This window comes from Lissotriton helveticus, chromosome 7 (assembly GCF_964261635.1).
Source record: "Lissotriton helveticus chromosome 7, aLisHel1.1, whole genome shotgun sequence".
Lineage (NCBI taxonomy): Eukaryota > Metazoa > Chordata > Amphibia > Caudata > Salamandridae > Lissotriton > Lissotriton helveticus.
The window spans coordinates 324955390-324974163 of NC_136068.1; the positions used below are offsets into that span (position 1 = coordinate 324955390).

General features: G+C 42.0%; 1 protein-coding gene across 1 annotated transcript in view; it reads right to left on the minus strand.

The window, feature by feature from the left end:
- Positions 1 to 18774, minus strand: part of PTPRT (protein tyrosine phosphatase receptor type T) — a 1693536-nt gene that overhangs the window by 145619 nt on the left and 1529143 nt on the right. The window contains exons 23-24 of the mRNA XM_078652140.1: positions 10884 to 10920; positions 4854 to 4951 (exon numbers count right to left, since the gene is read on the minus strand). Coding sequence (XP_078508266.1) covers positions 4854 to 4951; positions 10884 to 10920 — 135 coding nt within the window. The remainder of the gene's footprint in view (positions 1 to 4853; positions 4952 to 10883; positions 10921 to 18774) is intronic.

Consider the following 18774-nt stretch of genomic DNA (forward strand, 5'->3'; position numbering starts at 1 on the left):
AAACTGAAAACTGACCCTGAACCCTAAAAATACCCCATTACCCAAAAACTGAAAACTGACCCTGAACCCTTAAAATACCCCTTTACCCCAAAAACTGAAAACTGACCTTGAACCCTAAAAATACCCCTTTACCCAAAAACTGAAAACTGACCCTGAACTCTAAAAATACCCCTTTACCCAAAAACTGAAAACTGACCCTGAACCCTAAAAATACCCCTTTACCCAAAAACTGAAAACTGACCCTGAACTCTAAAAATACCCCTTTACCCAAAAACTGAAAACTGACCCTGAACCCTAAAAATACCCCTTTACCCAAAAACTGAAAACTGACCCTGAACCCTAAAAATACCCCTTTACCCGTAAACTGAAAACTGACCCTGAACCCTAAAAATACCCCTTTACCCAAAAACTAAAAAGTGACCCTGAACCCTAAAAATACCCCTTTACCCAAAAACTTAAAACTGACCCTGAACCCTCAAAATACCCCTTTACCCAAAAACTGAAAACTGACCCTGAACCCTAAAAATACCCCTTTACCCAAAAACTGAAAACTGACCCTGAACCCTAAAAATACCCCTTTACCCAAAATCCCAAACATATAACCTTTTTAAAATAATTATATACTTACTAATACTTACATTGTAATAGTATGCGTTGTAACGGTATCTGCGTTTTAAAAACATGCTTTGTAAATGTATGCGTTGTAAAAGTTTGTGCAATTTAAAAGTTTTGTTGTAATGGTAGTGCATAGTAAAAGTAGCGTTGTAAACGTTGCATACCCACTCCAGTGGGTGCAACAGTAGGGAAAGTGTTGGATAGCGTAGGGGTTAAAATTACTATTCCAACTTCAGAGAGTGCAATAGTAGGGAAAGTAAATACTTCACAAATATATATAAATAACATAAATAGTAATACCAATTACAAATAATTAAAATATTAAAAAAGTGTATAAAAATATTAAATATTTATTTATAAATACAAAAAAAAATATTTAATTATAAAAATTGCCTACTCATACTAATTAATTACCTATTAACAATAAATTAATTTACAATTTAAAAATTAATAAATTATTTTCAATTACCAATTATATTTTAATTAATTACCAATTAATAATTAATTAACAATAAATTCAAAATAAATATCAATAAATAAATTAACATATTTAATAAATTATAATTAAATTACTTCCCACCCTATTCCCCTATAAACACACAACCCGCTACAGAAAATAAATTACTAAAATTAAAATATTTATCAATTAATCAATTATAATTAATTACCAATTATATTTCAATTAATTACCAATTAATAATTAATTAACAATTAATTCTAAGTAAATATCAATAAATAAATTAACATATTTAATTAATTATAATTAAATTACTTCCCACCCTATTCCCCTATAAACCCACAACCCGCTACAGAAAATAAATTACTAAAATTAAAATATATATCAATTAATCAATTATAATTAATTACCAATTATATTTTAATTAATTACCAATTAATAATTAATTAACAATTAATTCTAAATAAATATCAATACATAAATTAACATATTTAATTAATTATAATAAAATTACTTCCCACCCTATTCCCCTATAAACCCACAACCCGCTACAGAAAATAAATTACTAAAATTAAAATATTTATCAATTAATCAATTATAATTAATTACCAATTATATTTTAATTAATTACCAATTAATAATTAATTAACAATTAATTCTAAATAGATATTAATAAATAAATTAACATATTTAATTAATTAGAATTAAATTACTTCCCACCCTATTCCCCTATAAACCCACAACCCGCTACAGACTTATATTACACAAAAAATAAAAATTATTATTAACTTACCTTAAATTCGATATTTTTGTTGTCTATATTATGTCTAGTCGATATTATGTCCATTCTATATTTTTGATTCGATATTATGTCCATTCTATTCGATATTAATTTTCTCTAGTCGATATTTTTGTTGTCTATATTATGTCTAGTCGATATTATGTCCATTCTATATTTTTTACTCGATATTCTGTCCAGTCGAAATAAAAGACTCGATATTATGACTGTACACCAGCCAGGCTATGTCAGCGGTCAGCATCTTGACCGTGTATTCGGTATTGGACATTTGGTGTTCAGTTATTTTCCATATGTGCCATTGCGGCAGTCCATCTACTGACTCACTCTCCCGATTTGGGTTTAAATAGTAGCTCTCATGACACAGATCGCAAGCGGAATTTGATCCAGGGTAGCCTTCACCTCCTACACCACCCTCGGCGGTGTGTTTCATCAGGAGATCTCAAAGTAGTGTTGGAGTTTATCCAGAGTAATTTGTTGCACTTTGCACCTTGGCGTGTAATTTTCCCACTGCAGCATGACAGTACCCATCACCTCAGTGATGCGGACACATTGTCTGTGTGGAAGAGTGGTCTGTCCTCCACCGCCTCAGGTACACCTCTGGTGGTGTGGGCTGTTGGCCCCTCGGTGGAACTCTTGTACTGCTGGTAGGGGCACCATCCATTCTCTGCCCAACTGTGCAGGATGAGGTCACTCCCTTGGGGCGGGGGGGTCATGCCCAGTCAAAACAGGGTCTCTGCCAGAGTGCACAGCGTCCCGTGAAGCCAGGTCGGACAGCTCAGTTCAGCTGTCAGCCCCCTCATGAGCCCCCAAAGTGCTTCCCAGTGGTGTCATGAGGGATAATCTTGCCATTGCAGCTGTATCAGGGATATATCACCTTGTTTGAGCAAATTATATTGGCTAACAAAATGCTTACATTAATGATGTGCAAAGTTTATTTTTAAGAAAGATATATACTTTTTAAGTAAAATATATTCTTTTTAAGTAAAATATATACTAAATGCAAAATTTGTAGTAGGTAATCATACTTAAATAATATAGGCTCTATGTGAAATAAAATTACTGATTTAGGTTTGCCTAACTATTGATGCTATGTTAACTGAAAAATAATGTATTAATATTGAAACGCCAAATTCACTGTTAGCTAATGAATAGGCATTTGTTTCAAATTAGACAACTGATAGAAAGTTCTAACCAGGAGGAGAGGAGGCAACAGGAAGAATGAATCATGAGAAGAACAGTATGGACCAGAAAATATCACCCATGTATCTTTTCAAGGTCTAATGTCTGAAAGTCTATTGTGCCAGTATGTGAAAATGGGGAGTTTGCTTATTCTATTTGCTGAATTTCTACTGGAGGACTTAGGAGAGGAAAGAAATTAATGTGGCAACATACAATATTGTGTGTTTACATTAGTGTGTGTTCCTGGAGTAGAGTAGGATTTTTTCCCCAACTCTATGACTGGAGACTCGCTTTTCAGTTTCTGATGCTTTTCTTCATGAGAGGCTGCTTTACTTAGAATTTATTGAGTTGCTGCAGATGTCTTTAAATTGAGAATACTTTCCAGCTTATTATGTAAAGGCTTATGCCTCGGATTGAGTTTCTCATCAGTACTCTTTATGGGTATCTGAACTGACAGCTTTTTCTCACAGTATTTCAATTTAATTTAGAATAAGGACATTTACATTAGGGAACACTCTTTCTGTATTATTACAGTATTAAAAGTGATTTTAACAAACATCGTTTCTATTTTATAATTAAATATCATTTGATGGATTGTATTATTATTTAATGCTGAAATCCAAAGATGAATACCTAATGAATAAAAAAGATGGAAAACGAAAAGAATTGAAAATAAAAGTCATTAACTCATATTAATTCTCTTTATTTACTAAATGAAAAGTCATATACAATTTAACATGTCATTGGACTGATGTAGATAATCGCTCCTTATTTCTCTTTGTCAACAATCAAATGTCCACACAACCAGTGGCAAGGGTTATTTAATGACTATACCCGAAGATTGAGATAAAGAAAACCCCGCTCCCTCAACGTCCTTTGGAGGAGCAAGTCAGTTAGACGCCCACCATTATGAACAACTAGCCATGTTGTTCCCCCACGCCCCTAATGCTTTATGTCCTTAATGCAATATGTTTTTGTATTTTTAGTATTTGCAGTATTTTTGCTTCCAGTTTGTACATACTTGTGTCTGTATCTACATATGTGCTCTGCTCATTTCTGGTAAAACAGTTCCTGTTAAACACTACATGTATACATTATATAATACTTATCATAGTGTAGCTAGATATATGAATTTACTCGCTTAGCATTTATTGACTTAGGTAAAGAATACATGTTTCTCTATTGAGTCGCATTATGATCACATAAATTCAATGATAACGAATATTATTGCTTGTCAATTCTTGCCCAACTAGTTAACAAGTATGTCAGAGGTGCATATTGTAGATACATGAGGGCCAGATTCATGCCAGCTTTACAGGACATCCATTGATGTGTTGAAATAAGAATCATTTTATATCAAGGAATCTTGTGTGATTATCTTTAAAATCCGGCAGTGATCTGGCCATCCTGGACCTAAGTTTAACATGGTAGTGTAGGTTATATGTGGGCAGAATATTTCCTCCTTCATATGATCAGTGGTGATAGGAACAAAGTTGAACTTTAATAAAGCGTCATATGGTGTTAGTTATTATATAAAACCCTGGACTTAGTAGTTATTGAATAATAGACATGAATACCTCACTGTGATTGTGGAGCCTCCATTATTCTTGCAAAGGTATCAGCATCTCTGGCTACTGAGGGGATTCAGTTGCTAGACAAAATTAAGTTGCTGAGTCCCTGTTACCTGAGTCCTGTAGTTTAGTAGTCATCTGTTACACAATACTATAGACATCATAAACTCTTTCCAGAACATCACATCCTGTTCTCATTGATAATGCCAGGCCAACCAAAGGCCTATCTTACCCTTCCAACTTCAACCAAATTTGTCACCATGACGACACTGGCCGAATTCTCTTGCCAGATCATTCTCCAGAAGTCTTTCACAGTCTCTTGCATCGGACCTGCACAAACAGGAAAAAGAGCCATTACTTCCGTGGCACATGGTATGTCAGCATCCTCAACATGACCAAGAACAGAAAGGAAAGAGAATAAATCTTGGTTTCTGGCCTTGCAGGGAATCTGGAGAGCTTTTCTCTTCCAACCTGCTGCCCTCTCAGTTACACTTGCCATTTTTGCTTCAATCCTATATAACAGACTGCCTTTCTTTTTGTACAGCTATACAGCTTGCTTATTCATCCTCTACATCTGTGGCTAAAGAAGCACCTTGTATGAATCCCAGTCCTATCCTGTGAATTCATCTGTATACACATCTGCAAATATTTAGCATTTAGCTACCTTCTTGTACAGTGATTTGTTGCTTTGTGGAAAGGTGCAGTCTTATAGGGACTAGTACAAAGAGCACCAAAGATTACCTGAGACATATTGATACCTCCCTCCAATGGAAAGTACATACCCATGTAGACAACTAGGGAAACACCATTCCATCCTTGGTAATAGGAGAGAGTGTGCAGTCATGATAGACATATGTCTCCAGTTCCATGTGAGCAAATGGATTCAGGTCATGTGGCACAAGTACATTTCAATCACTATAATTCCTAAGCTCCAAGTGAGCGAGAATGTCCCTGCTGTTTTGACGTAAGCATTATTAAGGAAACCTTTGCTGCCTAAATGGAGGCTTGCTTTTTTAACTACAAAAACAAAGGTTTTGGAGGAAGTTTCACCATCATTAGGTTTTGTCTGCACAGTCCTTGCTCTGTCCTTGTGAAATCTATTGTTAGTTTAAATCTTAAAAGGGGCTTACATCCAGACCCTGTGCTTTTCTATGGTTCCTGTGCTTGCCACTTGATTTTTTTCTCTGTTTCTATTAGCTGTAGTATACCATTTCATGTTGTTCCTCATGTCTTTCTCTTATCAATATCCTGTGGCCCAAGTACTGTATTCATCCAATTTGTGGGACTTTTGAAAGCTTTTTCCTGCACAGCGCTTGCCCTTTGCTTGTTTTTCACTTTCTGCCAAGTGCATGGCTCCCTACAATTGGTCTCCATCCCTCATGTTGCTCTACCACTCCTTTTCCTGCCTCTCACACACCTCTTCAATAATAACCATCCCAACACATCTCCATCTCTGCCCTTGTGAGACTGCCGCCATCTTGCTGTTAGGCAGCAGTCACGCTAATTAGAAATCGGGAGACAAACTTCAACTACACAGCAGTGCTGGGGAAGGAAATTCTGAATATGGGAGATCCTGTATGTTACAGACTATTCAGAGTAGGTATGCTACTGTTACCGGATGTACAGTGGATTTGCTAGTCTGCACCCAACTGATGCAAGCTGAATTAAGCTATCTCTGTACCTTGTTGTCTAGGCTCAGCTCGCCTCTGGACCACCACTGTACACTTAGCTGGATCTTGTTGCCATCATCCAAAAAGCTGTACATCTCCACACATGTGCCAGTGCTGTGACAGCCTCCTCCTCACTTCTCGAGAGACCGAAGTATTTACTAGCGGTGTTACGAATGAAGCGTTTCCTGGGGTCCTCCGTGCTGCCCGGCATCTTTTCTACTCCAGCATCAGCAGACGGGCACAGGCCACAGGAACCGGTCCCAGTGTAGGCCAGTTGCTCACTGAGTCCTCAGCCGCTGTCATGGCAACGCATCACTACTGCTAGAGCAGCAACACCATGCACACCAAATTCATTTGGAATGGGGGTTGCCATATTAGGTGTGGACAAACCTGGCGATTTAACAAGGTGTTTTACAAGACTGTGACCACTCAATTACATTTTCGTGTACTGTGCAGATGGTGTTCAGTCCCTTTTCTTTGTCGATATTACAGTGGAAAGTGAAGAGTTGCCATGACAGTGGCTGAGGACTCAGTGCACATCTGGCTTCACAAACAAAGATGCTATTCTGTTCATGATAATCAGGTAGGTAGCATTCAGCTAATATTGTTTCTTTATTGGCATAGTGGATATTGATCCCTCTATTTCTTCTGTAGAAAAGTCACCTGTAGCCTCCTTTGTGTTTTCTTGCAGTCTTCCTTGTGCATCTCGGGATTAGAGGGCCTTACTTTGACCCACGGTCGGCTGCTAGAAACGCCGCTTAGCTCTTTTACTAGGAAACGCCGCAAATTTTTAAACGCTCTCGTTTTGAAGTTTAATTTTTAAAAATTGTCACCTGTGTAATCTGTGTTTTTAATTTATACTTTATTTCCCCACATCTCACTCCCAGCGCCCCCTCACTTCCGCTTCTGCACTTCCTGGTAATGTCACGGTCTAGTGCTAGGAACAAGCAGCCGCTGCACAGCAGGGCTGAGTGGTGGGTGGGAGTAGTCAAGGGCTACAAAATCTCTACCGGAGCAAGCGCGCTGGATTAGAGGGCCTTACCTTGACCCACAGTGGGTTGCTTGAAACGCCACTTAGCTATATTACTAGTAAACGCTGCTAATTTTTAAACGCTGTTGTTTTGAAATTTAATTTTTGAAAATTGTCACCCGTGTAATCTGTGTTTGTAATTTACACTTGAATTCCCCGCATCTCACTCCCAGCGCCCCCTCACTTCCGCTTCTGCACTTCCTGGCAGTGTCACGGTCTAGTGCTCGGAACAGGCAGCCGTTGTACAGCAGGGCTGAGTGGTGGGTGGGAGGAGTCACCGGCTACAAAATCTCTGCCGGAGCAAGCGCGCTGGATTAGAGGGCCTTACCTTGACCCACGGTGGGCTGCTGGAAATGCCGCTTAGCTCTGTTACTAGGAAACACTGCTAATTTTTAAACACTGTCGTTTTGAAGTTTAATTTTTAAATATTGTCACCTGTGTAATCTGTGTTTTTAATTTGCACTTGAATTCCCCGCATCTCACTCCCAGCGCCCCCTCCCTTCCGCTTCTGCACTTCCTGGTAGTGTCACGGTCTAGTGCTAGGAACAAGCAGCCGCTGCACAGCAGGGCTGAGTGGTGGGTGGGAGGAGTCAAGGGCTACAAAATCTCTGCCAGAGCAAGCGCGCTGGATTAGAGGGCCTTACCTTGACCCACGGTGGGTTGCTTGAAACGCCACTTAGCTATATTACTAGTAAACGCTGCTAATTTTTAAACGCTGTTGTTTTGAAATGTAATTTTTTTTAATTGTCACCCGTGTAATCTGTGTTTTTAATTTACACTTGAATTCCCAGCATCTCACTCCCAGCGCCCCCTCACTTCCGCTTCTGCACTTCCTGGCAATGTCACGGTCTAGTGCTCGGAACAGGCAGCCGCTGCACAGCAGGGCTGAGTGGTGGGTGGGAGGAGTCACGGGCTGCAAAATCAATGCCAGAGCGGGAGAGCTTTCTCAACATTAATCCCTCAGGTGTGGAACAGCCTCCCGGAAAACATGCACAAGGAAGCTAACCTCCTATCTTTTAGAAAGAAGCTGAAGACGGTGCTCTTCTCAGAGGCTTGGGGCAATATTTAAGCAAGCCGCCTGTCCATTTCCATCAGTTTCAGGTGCTCCCTCTAAACAGCGCTTAGAGACCTCTGGGTGATAATGCGCTCTAGTAATCTAAATTACAATTACAATCTCCCATCCTCAAATCCTCTTCTCATTCTGAAATGTTTCTTTCGCCTTCCCTTAGAGCTATTCCATTGTGTCCCTGACTCTCCTAACTTGTTCGTCCAATTTTTAAAAACCCTGCTACTTCTTTGTTCATCTTCCTCCTTGCTGCTCTTGTCGCTATGTAGCATTGGTGTTCTCCTTCTGCCTGCACTCAGCCTGCTCCTCCAATGTATTTGTCTCAAGTTATGACCTCGCGTTTCCATTCACAATATTAGCCAACAGTGCGGTTTTCAGATATTCATGTTTCTGTTTAACAGTTAGTCGTGTTAATTTTTGTTTCCACTTTATTGACGATACCAGCATATCATGTACTTTACGAGCAGCTAACATACCAGTCCACTTTTATTAAGAAGCATATCTTTGCCTCGACTTATGACCTTGTGTTTAATATCTATTCACAATATTACCGCATCACAATTACTGCAAGCAGTCAATGTGCCAGCTTCATATTATAACACAGCACAGCTTTGCCTAATTTTGTACCTTTGCAATTCAGCAAACCCTTAGTGATTGTTCATGTTTTGATTACACGTTCATTACGAGTGGTTTATATACTGGATCGCTTTTTGGTTGCACTGCTGACATGTCTTTACAACACTTACATACCTTTCACCTACTCTCAGACACCGCTCACCCTGCACACCCACCCACCATTTACTCTGCAGAGACACCCTGCCATTGCACTGGCAGTCAGATACTACTCACCCACCACTCAAAGAGTGCTGACTCTGCACTCACACACCACTGACATATCTCTCACTCAGCACTTACATTCCTCTCACCCTCAAGCCACACCTCTCACCCTGAACTCAAGCCGCTCTTCCTGCCCTTATACTATTGACATACCGCTCAAGCTATACTAGCACACCTCTTACCTTGTATAGGGTAACATCGCTCACCCTGTAAACTCACACAATTTTCATTCTGCATGGAACACATCAATCACCATGCATTGCGGCACTTTCACCTTGCACTAAGACATTTATCAACCTTCATTCATACACCACTCACACTGCGCAGAGTGCACTCACACCATTCTCCCTGCACTCATGCTCCCACGCCTCTTCACTTATTATTAATCCTACAGCTGAAACCTAATGCATTTACCAACGCTTGCTTTTTAAAGGTTCTGCCAACCATTTGAACTTCGTAAAGTTGGTGGTACTTTACAAAAACAATCAAAAAGTGAGTGAATTCAAAGTTGCCTAGCTTTTCACATCACAAATTTAAAGGTTGTCAAAGTTTAGAGAACCCACTCGGACAATGGGGGAATGTAGGCACAAATTGAAACTCACATTTGACCAGTAGCGGCCCGTGGAGGGAATGCCGCAGGGTGGTGGGGTGGGGCGGTGCGGGGGAGGGTTAGGGCGGAGGGTAGTAAACTCCGGCTCATGGCCGACCGGAGTAATGTAAGTAAATAAATAAATAAAACAAGTCTTATTGCGCGCGATGAAACACCAAATGCGTTTCAGTGAGTGCAATTAAATTCGTTTTAATTATTGATTTACTTACATTACTCCGGTCGGCCGTGAGCTGGAATTTACTACGCCTCCCCCGCCCCGCCCCACAGCCCCGCGGCACTCCCTACACAGGCCCCTACTGCATTTGACACCGAAAGGCATCCTGTTCCCCACATTCCCAATCCACTGAAGACATCCGACCACACTGTTGGGTTTTTGACTGTGCAGACCTCCAATGGCGTGTCTGAACCCTCAGAGACTCCCCAAATCTGTGGGGTTTGCAAACATTTCTCTGGGACTTGTCATACATTTGGGTATCCACTACTTGATAGGCTATACTCAGCTACTCCAATGGCAAGAGACAGTCCAGGCGCGTGTGTGACTGTACATGTCTGAGGGCAGAATAATTTTCAAGGGTGTACCTCTATCTGATATTTGCCTCCAACCTCTTACCCAACTCTTGAAATTGCACCTGGCTTGGATGAGATTCACTCATCTGTCAGATTTTGAGGAACAGCTCCTGTAGGAAGGTCTGTGTCTACGTCAAGAGAGACTTACATGATTATTATGGAATGGGTACACGGGTCTCTGATGTGCTGCACAAATCCCTGCCGTGCTGCACAAATCCCTGCCGTGCAGCACATGTCCTGAAAGGCTGCACACATCTCTGAGAAGCTTCGCTGACCTCAGAGTGCTGTCAGACAACTAAGAGGGAGTACATAAGGGCCTCTGGTAGGCTACTTAGGACTGTGAGTATTTGCCCACAGATCTCTGGAAACAAACACACCTGAACCTTAAACATGCTTCTGGAAGCTTGCCTGTCTAGATCTACCTGAGGATTAACATCTCTGTGATCATTTAAACGAACTGACCGCAATCATACTATGCTTACCTTGAGTTGCAATGTAGTGGCGAGGCCGATTGTATCCCTAGAAAACAAATTAAAGGATAGTAGTTAGGAGTCCAAGTGTGATGCCATGTAGAGAGAAGGGCCTTTATGAAAGAAAATGGTCAAACAAAAGAGTTACTTAAACAGAAAAAGATATGGGGTGGAGGCCGGCAGTTTATGAGCTGAGAAGTAGAATACACAAAGGCCTGAAAAATTAGACTATTCGATAGAAAAACAAGCTATTGACAACCTTAATCAGTATTGCACTCTCTTTTTTTGTTTTAGAACAGCAATTCTTAGAGCCCAGAGAAAGAGCCTGTAATCACTGCTTTTGTGTTCCTTCTGCTTAATGAAGGTGGCCACCCAGACAGGGAAGCAGGAAGAAGGGTTATTTATGTTCAAGAGCTGTGGAGGTACTGCCTTTCTCGAAGTCATGCCATGCAACATCCTGCCCTCCCTCCAGGCGTTAGACTGCCCGGACTGAGCAGGCCGACTAAATATCAAGGAACAATAGAACAGAAGGAACGGAGGGGCAAAGAGAGAAGAGAAATCAGAAGAGAAAGTTAAACACACAAACATACTGAGAAGAACAGAGGATGAGGCAAATGGAGGAAGGAACAGAAGTTAGGAAACCAGGTAAGCACGTGTAGCGAGATAGAAACTTGGGCATCTCCAAAATAAATCTTTCTGAGAGTCAGACACTTGGGGGCTTATTTACAATGGCATTGCACCACCAGAACGTCACTTTTTCTGACGTTCCAGTTGCTCAACGCCCTTCATATTTACAAGGCAGCGCTAAGCCACTTTGCGCGGATTAATCCTGCCTTCTAAATATTGCATAGCCATGCAACACCCATTGCTTTTTGACACTGCCCCAGATTTACAAGAAATTATAAATTTAAGGCAGCAACAAAAAGTAACACCATTGAAAGGATGGGGGTTAGAATGGTGCAATGAGGAGACATACTTTTATTTCTCCTCATTTCTTGTCTCTTTCTATGTGTGCTGCATTATGCAGTACACATAGAAGGAGCAATCCCCTTTAAAGATTGTTTATGTGCAAGAGGGTGTCCCTTCCTGCACATAAACAACCATTCCTGCAACGCAGGCACCCTTGCACTATGGTGCAAGGGTGCTTACGGTGGCTTTAGATAGCTTTTTCGCATCGGCACAAGGGAAAACACGGGGTGCGCAATACGTTTGTAAATATGGCGCATCGCTGTGTTTTTTAAATGAGGCAGCACGGAGCAGCTGAATTGGTTGCAGCTCCGCGCTCTGTCATTTCTTTGTACATATTCCCCTAAGTGAGACAGAAGGCAGTAGTTTGAGGTGATGTTGAAGGTTTGATTCAAACTTTCAGGCATGTCAGATCACTCCCTAGTAGGCTCTACAGGTGCAAGGCTAATGTAAAAGGGAACTGGGGGCAAAACAGGGGCAAGAAGGAAAAGCAGTGCAGATGTATGAACAGACAGGAAAAATAATTGAGCAATGGGAGACGATAAAATGCTGTATGGGGGAAGCAGATAGAGGGCAGGGATATACAGAGATTGAGATACGCAAGTAGCTGGGAATGAAACCGGACGAAGCACAGGTGGAAACAGAGAATTGTAATGGTGAGGGAACAGGTTGAGGAGAAAAGAGGATGGCAAGGCAATGAGTGATGAGGAAGGAAGCAAGGGGACACTAGCAGGTCTGATTGTAAAGCAGACCAAAGGGGTTGTCATTTCTCAAGAGTCGTGTGCTACAGAAAGCCGAGACTCAGATGAGTCGAGATGTTCCATTTCTGCACATTGAAAGGCAACAAATGTAAGTCAGTAGGAGTGGATGGCGAGTGACAATGCTTGTTAAAAGTTCACGAGGATGACTTATCTCCTTTGTTCCATTTTCAAATAATATTGGGGCATATTATCAAGGGGCTTTATCTCCGCTTTTTTGGCTTTAAAAGCCAAGAAAGCCGAGATACAATTATCTCCCTATTACCAAGCTGTCGCTAACACCAGTTAGCGACAGCTAATAGGAGATAGTGACCATCTTGGGCCCGCTTTGCATGTCAGTGATATTTATGTGGGCGTGCCAAGATGTTAGCGACTGAAAACAGTCGCTAACATCGCTATCTCCTATTATCAACTTTTGGAGATATTCGCGCTAAGCGCGAATATCTCCAAAAGCTAACACTTGCCCAGGAGCAGTTCTTAGCCATGTTATCCAATGGGAGGTGGATAACATGGCTAAGAGCATTTGCTCGATAATGCATGAATATCGCTGACTTTTCAGCGATATTCATGCATTGCGGCCGTTTTTTATCGCATTTGCGATAAACCTTGCTAATAGCAAGGTTTATCTGCGATAAAAATCGCCGATCTGCGGCGATAATTTTTGTCTCTAAATAAGTTAGAGACAAAAATTATCTCTATTGGTTGGTAATATGCCCCATTATTCTTTGTTTAGACCCCATATTTTCTACTAATGCCAACCTTTTTTCAAAACTGCAGCTATTACTGTTTCCTTGCACCCGGGTGCACCTGTAAGATAAGCAGCAGTACCTTTACTATGAAACGCAGATACACCATACCACATGCCCTGGTACTAGAGATTTTCCCCAAGAACACGATGGATTATTTGTTAAGTAAACTCTTGGTGGAGGCACATCCAACAAGTCGAGAGTATCCATTGCATTATGAATAGGTCTACTAATATTCATTCTTAAATAAGAGTAACCACTGATCCTAAATTTCTGTGGGCAATTGAGGGCAGCCTACACCGAGTTATAGGGCTCTCACGCCATTCTGTTTCAAACATCCTTACAAGTACTAATCATCACAAGATAAAACGTATTTTGGGTATGTGTGGTTCGTCTCTAGTTTTCAAATATAGTGGATTGGACTGAAAGTTACAGCATCTCTATTTTAGGCTGAGAATGAATGCAGGGGCTTAAAAAAAAAGGTATTTGAAAAGTGTAAAGACCATAACTGGGATGGGATGCCAGCTCTGGGAATAATAGACAATTACAGGACTGGGGTGGTGTAGCAGAAAAAAACAACTCCAAATGAATGAAAAGGAGACAATGTGCACGGACAAATCAAAATAACAATGACACAGGAAGCTAAAAGAAACAAACCATTGTAAATGAGATACGAGAAAGAGAGACAATGAAATGGAGGTTGACAGAATTAACACATATAATTGAAATACATACAATATGTTCTCTGAGAGATACTGTGTGAAAAAGCGAAAGAGCAAGAAGAGGGAGCTACAATGAAGGCTGATTAAAGAAGTAAATAGAGAAAAAGAAGTAAGACAGCTGTTCATATCAACCCTTTGGTGTGTTCTCTCCACTCCATTTTAGATCCTCTCTGTTGTGCCGCTTAGGAAATTCCCACTCTATGCTCCTCTTGCTCTAGAATCACATTTTGCGAATAGACAGTTTGCACATAACAGATACCAGAACCTTCCCCAGGACTTGAGATATGTGTGCCACGTGTAGTGCCTAATTAGCAATAAAAAAAGTTCAAGGCCCACAGATTATCTGTAAAGGTTGCCACTGCCAATGGATAGAGGTGCCCATTGCGAATTATGATAGTGCTCAATCGTCCTAACCCCTTCTCTGAATTATTGCTTGTTAAAAAAAACTCCAATGTCCCGCTTTCAAAATTTTATAAAATGCTTTTTGTTACTTAATTTGACATTAGCAAGATATGACTTCATTTAACTTGTATGTTTTATATTCTCCTTTGCTGATGTCAATTGTTATCATTATTATTCTTAATAAAGCTTTTCAAACATAAAAAAAATTCCAATGTCCCAAAATAAATTTGTACAGCACTGTAGCATATAAAGAAACATTGCATTTTGGAATTGTTTTAAATAATAAGATTACACATTTATCTGGAGAAGAATTGACCATGAGTTGTTTCATGTCACGTGTGAGTAACTTATCAAGTGCTGTTTTCCTTTATCAATTCTAGTTTTTGTAGTGTTACACATATAAACATGATGGTTGAGGGACTTGTCCTTAAAAAAGGAATGCCCTGTTTGAGTAACAAACTATTCTATCCTTCTTGTCTATACTGGAAGGTTCGCTACATCTTCTGGTATGGGGATCAGCTGAAGGTGCACCAGAGGTAAAGTGCTGTCTTGGCCTACTGTAACTCAAACTAGCCAACGGCAGGAGCACCAGTGACATTCCCCGCTAGAGGATGTGAAGGGCCTTGGAGAAGCTTAATTTGGCATGAAGCCACTGCTACTTTGCCATTGTTGCAATGTATTCCTCGAATAAAACATATGAATTTATCTCACAGCTAGTAGTGTTGCTCGGCTACTGCAATTCTTTTATGCAAAATGTACAATTATACAGCTACTGCACAATAAGTGCAATCATGAATGCGGAGCAGCTTAATTTTGACTCCACCATTACACTTCACATATTTACATTGATTTGTGCAGATTGGCACATTCTATACCCCATCTGGTCTAACATTCTAATAAACAATGGAGTTTCAATTGTATTAATGAAATGTTTCATGATAGAACCCTAATGGAATCACTTATTGTGTGCAAGCTAGTGTTGAATATTTCTAATAAGCATGTAGTTCTCGTTCATAGCTATACAAATGATTGAAGATGTCTTACAGAGTTATATGTAACGATGATTTTATTTCACATGATAATAATTATCTGTTCTAATTGTGAATGTGCATGCACCTATATTCATATGTCAAGTGCGCTTTAACTGTTGTGGTAACTTCGCATAATTAGAGGCCTTACGTTCCTAAGTTTCAATGCTTAACTTTCATGTGAGAACTGTTTTGCTTCCATGTTCTCTCCTCTGCAGGTCCTGATACAAGGCTTTGTTAGTTAGTGAAAGGCATTGTTTATTCGTTGCAATAGTAAGACATGGAAGGAAACTTTTGGCAAGAAGAAGATGTGCTAACGAAGTTGGAGATGAGTTTTCATGGCAGCGATAAAATGTTGTTAAATTAAATGTACCCAATTGAAGGTGTGGAAGAAGGGCTGAATGTTGCCAATTTCTATCAAGGAAGATGGAAATGTACTGGAGATGATGACGCTGGTTACCTTGAATACTTTGTGTGTTGATAGGTGTTGTATTGTTAATTGGAGAGAAGAGGCCCTTAGGATTTCACGGGGTCTGTGTGCAGTTCTCCCCCTTCTGTATGGCAGCAGTATTTCTCTTCGGCTTCCTCTGTGGGCTGTTTTGTGCGGTACCGTGGTTGTTTTTTCCTGCCTGGTTGTTCCGTCTTGATTCCACCTGTTGGCTGTTTCTTGTACCGGCGCTCTTTGCCTGCTGTTCCGATGGTTGGCTGGCTTATGGTGGCTTTTTAGGTCTTTTACAGCTTCTGGTTTTGGCTACGCCTGCCTTGCTGTGCCGGTGGGGCGTGTGTGCCGGTTTCCTGTGGTCTTCTCTGGTGTTACATCTGTGATTCTGGTTGGGGGTATCTGTGTCCTGCGGCCTTTTGCCCTGTTGGCTTCTTCCACCATCTGTTCTCGGGCCGTTCGGCGATGTCAGCCCTGGTTCATTCCTGGTTCTATGTCTGTCAGGGCTTGCAGGGTGCTGTGGGTTTCGCTGCCTCCGCTTCCTGTGGCCTTGCTGCTGTGGGTTGCCTGTTCTCATCTGCTCCCAGGGGTTGGGCTTGATCAGCCTGGTTCGTGCCTGGTTGGGGGCCCACCTGGGTGTTCCTGGTGCTGTTGGCTTGGCTCTCCTGGCCTGTGTTTTGTGGCTTGCTGTGGTCCGGTTTGGGCTTCTCCCTCTTTGGTTCCCTGGTTGGGCGGGGTTCCCCGGCTCCTGCTTCTCCCATTTCTGGGTGGTAGGGGGCGGCGCTGTGGCCCTCTGCGTTCTTTTTTGGCACCTATTGTGGCCACTGCTTCTTTCGGTACGTGGGGCACCGGTGGTGGTCTCCTCTGCTGTCCTGGCCTGCTGGGTCCTTTTGGTGGCTGGTGGGCTGTTGCGGCTGCTCCTTGTTCCTGCCTGGTTCCCCTGGATATTTCCATTCCTCTTTCTCCTGGGGCCCCTTTCGGCCTGGATGGGGTTGGCGACTGGTTTCCGCCATGCTGCTTGTCCCTCAGGCTATGCTCTGAGCTTGTGTTGTCCAGTGTGCGCCTGTACGGAGGTGGTTTAGTTGAGGTGGTTTTCCCTGGTGGGGTATTTGTCTATTGCCTCTAGGACGTTTTTCTTCCCTGCTTTCTATTTGCAGGTTGCGTTCCTGCGCATTACCGTTTGTTCGGTCTTCTGCGTTTTTTCGGGAGTTCACTGTTCTGTCTGGGCCCTTCCAGCTACTGCCGTTTGGGCTCTGGGCTGTTTGCTGTGGGGCCTGGGTTGCCCTGGTGTCTGTTCGGGGTCCTCCTTCCGCTGCTCCCCAGTTCGGTTTGGAGATGTTGGGGGGTGTCATTTTGGAGTTGGTTCCCATGCAGTTCCCTTGGCCTGCGGGCCTCTTGTTGGTTTTCCTCTGTTGGCCTTGTTCTGAGGTCCTAATTCGGTGGGTTGGGGGTCCGTTTTTTCTGGGGACACCTGCCTGTCCCCTTCCTTTGGCTCTCCTTCTGTTGAAGCTGGTGGTAGTCTGGATTCTCTGGTTCTGTGGCCCTGTGGTTGCATTTTCTCCTGGTGCCTTCTCGGGCATTTCCGGGGTTGGCGTCTTGCGGTTGGGACTGGGTGGCTGTTGCTGCCATGTCTCCCGTGTTTGGTCACCTCTTCTGTGCAAGAGCCTTATGGGGGTCTTCCTGGTCTCCTTTGGCTCTGCATTGGCTCTTGGTTGGGGGCTTGGTGTGCTCGTATGCACATGGTTCCCTTTTCTGTTTCTCTGTCTTTGGTGCCCGGGGCTTGCCTTTCTGGGCTTGACGGTCCAGTTGCTGGGGTCTTTTGGAAGGTCTGGACTCCTGTTTCTTTGTGGGGTGGTACTTCCCTCAGTGGATGTGTCCCTCTTTGGGCTTTCCCTCCTGTTTGGTGGGCTCTCTGGTGTTCCCCTTTTGTCTTTTGTCTGTGGCGGGTTGAGCCTTCTGGCACTGCTGTTTTTTGCCCAGGGGTGTCAGATTGCTGGCTTGGGGAGTCCTCGGTTCATTGTTTTCTGGGTCTTCTTTCTTGCCCGTGTTTGGGGGCTGGGTTTGCCTCTGGGTTTTAGTCAGCTATTTTGTGTGTGGCTTGCCTTTCCTGTTTGTTTGCCTTTCTTTGGTACGTTTTGTTTTCCGATATTCTGAGCTTGTGCTTGGACAGCTGGCCTGGTTTATCTTGGCTTGGTATATCTCATTGTGTAATGGAGAGAAGCGAGAGGGACGTGTAGGTAATGTTTCTATTACTTACCGGTAATCACATTACTCCTAGTCCTACTCTCACTTCTCTCCCTTTCAGCCCGCCCTCCCTCCGCCCCGGTGACCCGGCCACCTGTGTCTACTGGGGCTTGGTACATACAGGTATTGTGGAGGGGGCAGTGCATTTTTATTTTGGTTGGGGCTGTGTTTACGAGGCGCAGGGGCCTCACTGCGTAATGGAAAGAAGCGAGAGTAGGACTAGGAGTAATGTGATTACCAGTAAGTAATAGAAACATTTTGGGACAGAGTGGGATACGTTAGATTTCTTTAGATCTACTAATGACTAGGCAGTAGGATCAAACCTTGCAGTTTAATCTTCAGACCCTCTTCCTCATCTTTTGTATAGTACCCACTGAGTTTCTGATGTGCTACTCATTGTTAAGGTTGAATTTTATGAAGAGATTTGAATTCATTCTTGTGATATTTCACTTTTATAATATGCTTTTGAGACTGATCTATATAAGTTTGTTTCTCAGTTTGTAACAAAACCCTTTAACTTCATCCATTAATCCTGGCTTTATTGCCCAACTACATTTTTTTCATGTGTTTTGATAATTGGAAGTGATGATAACTCCCT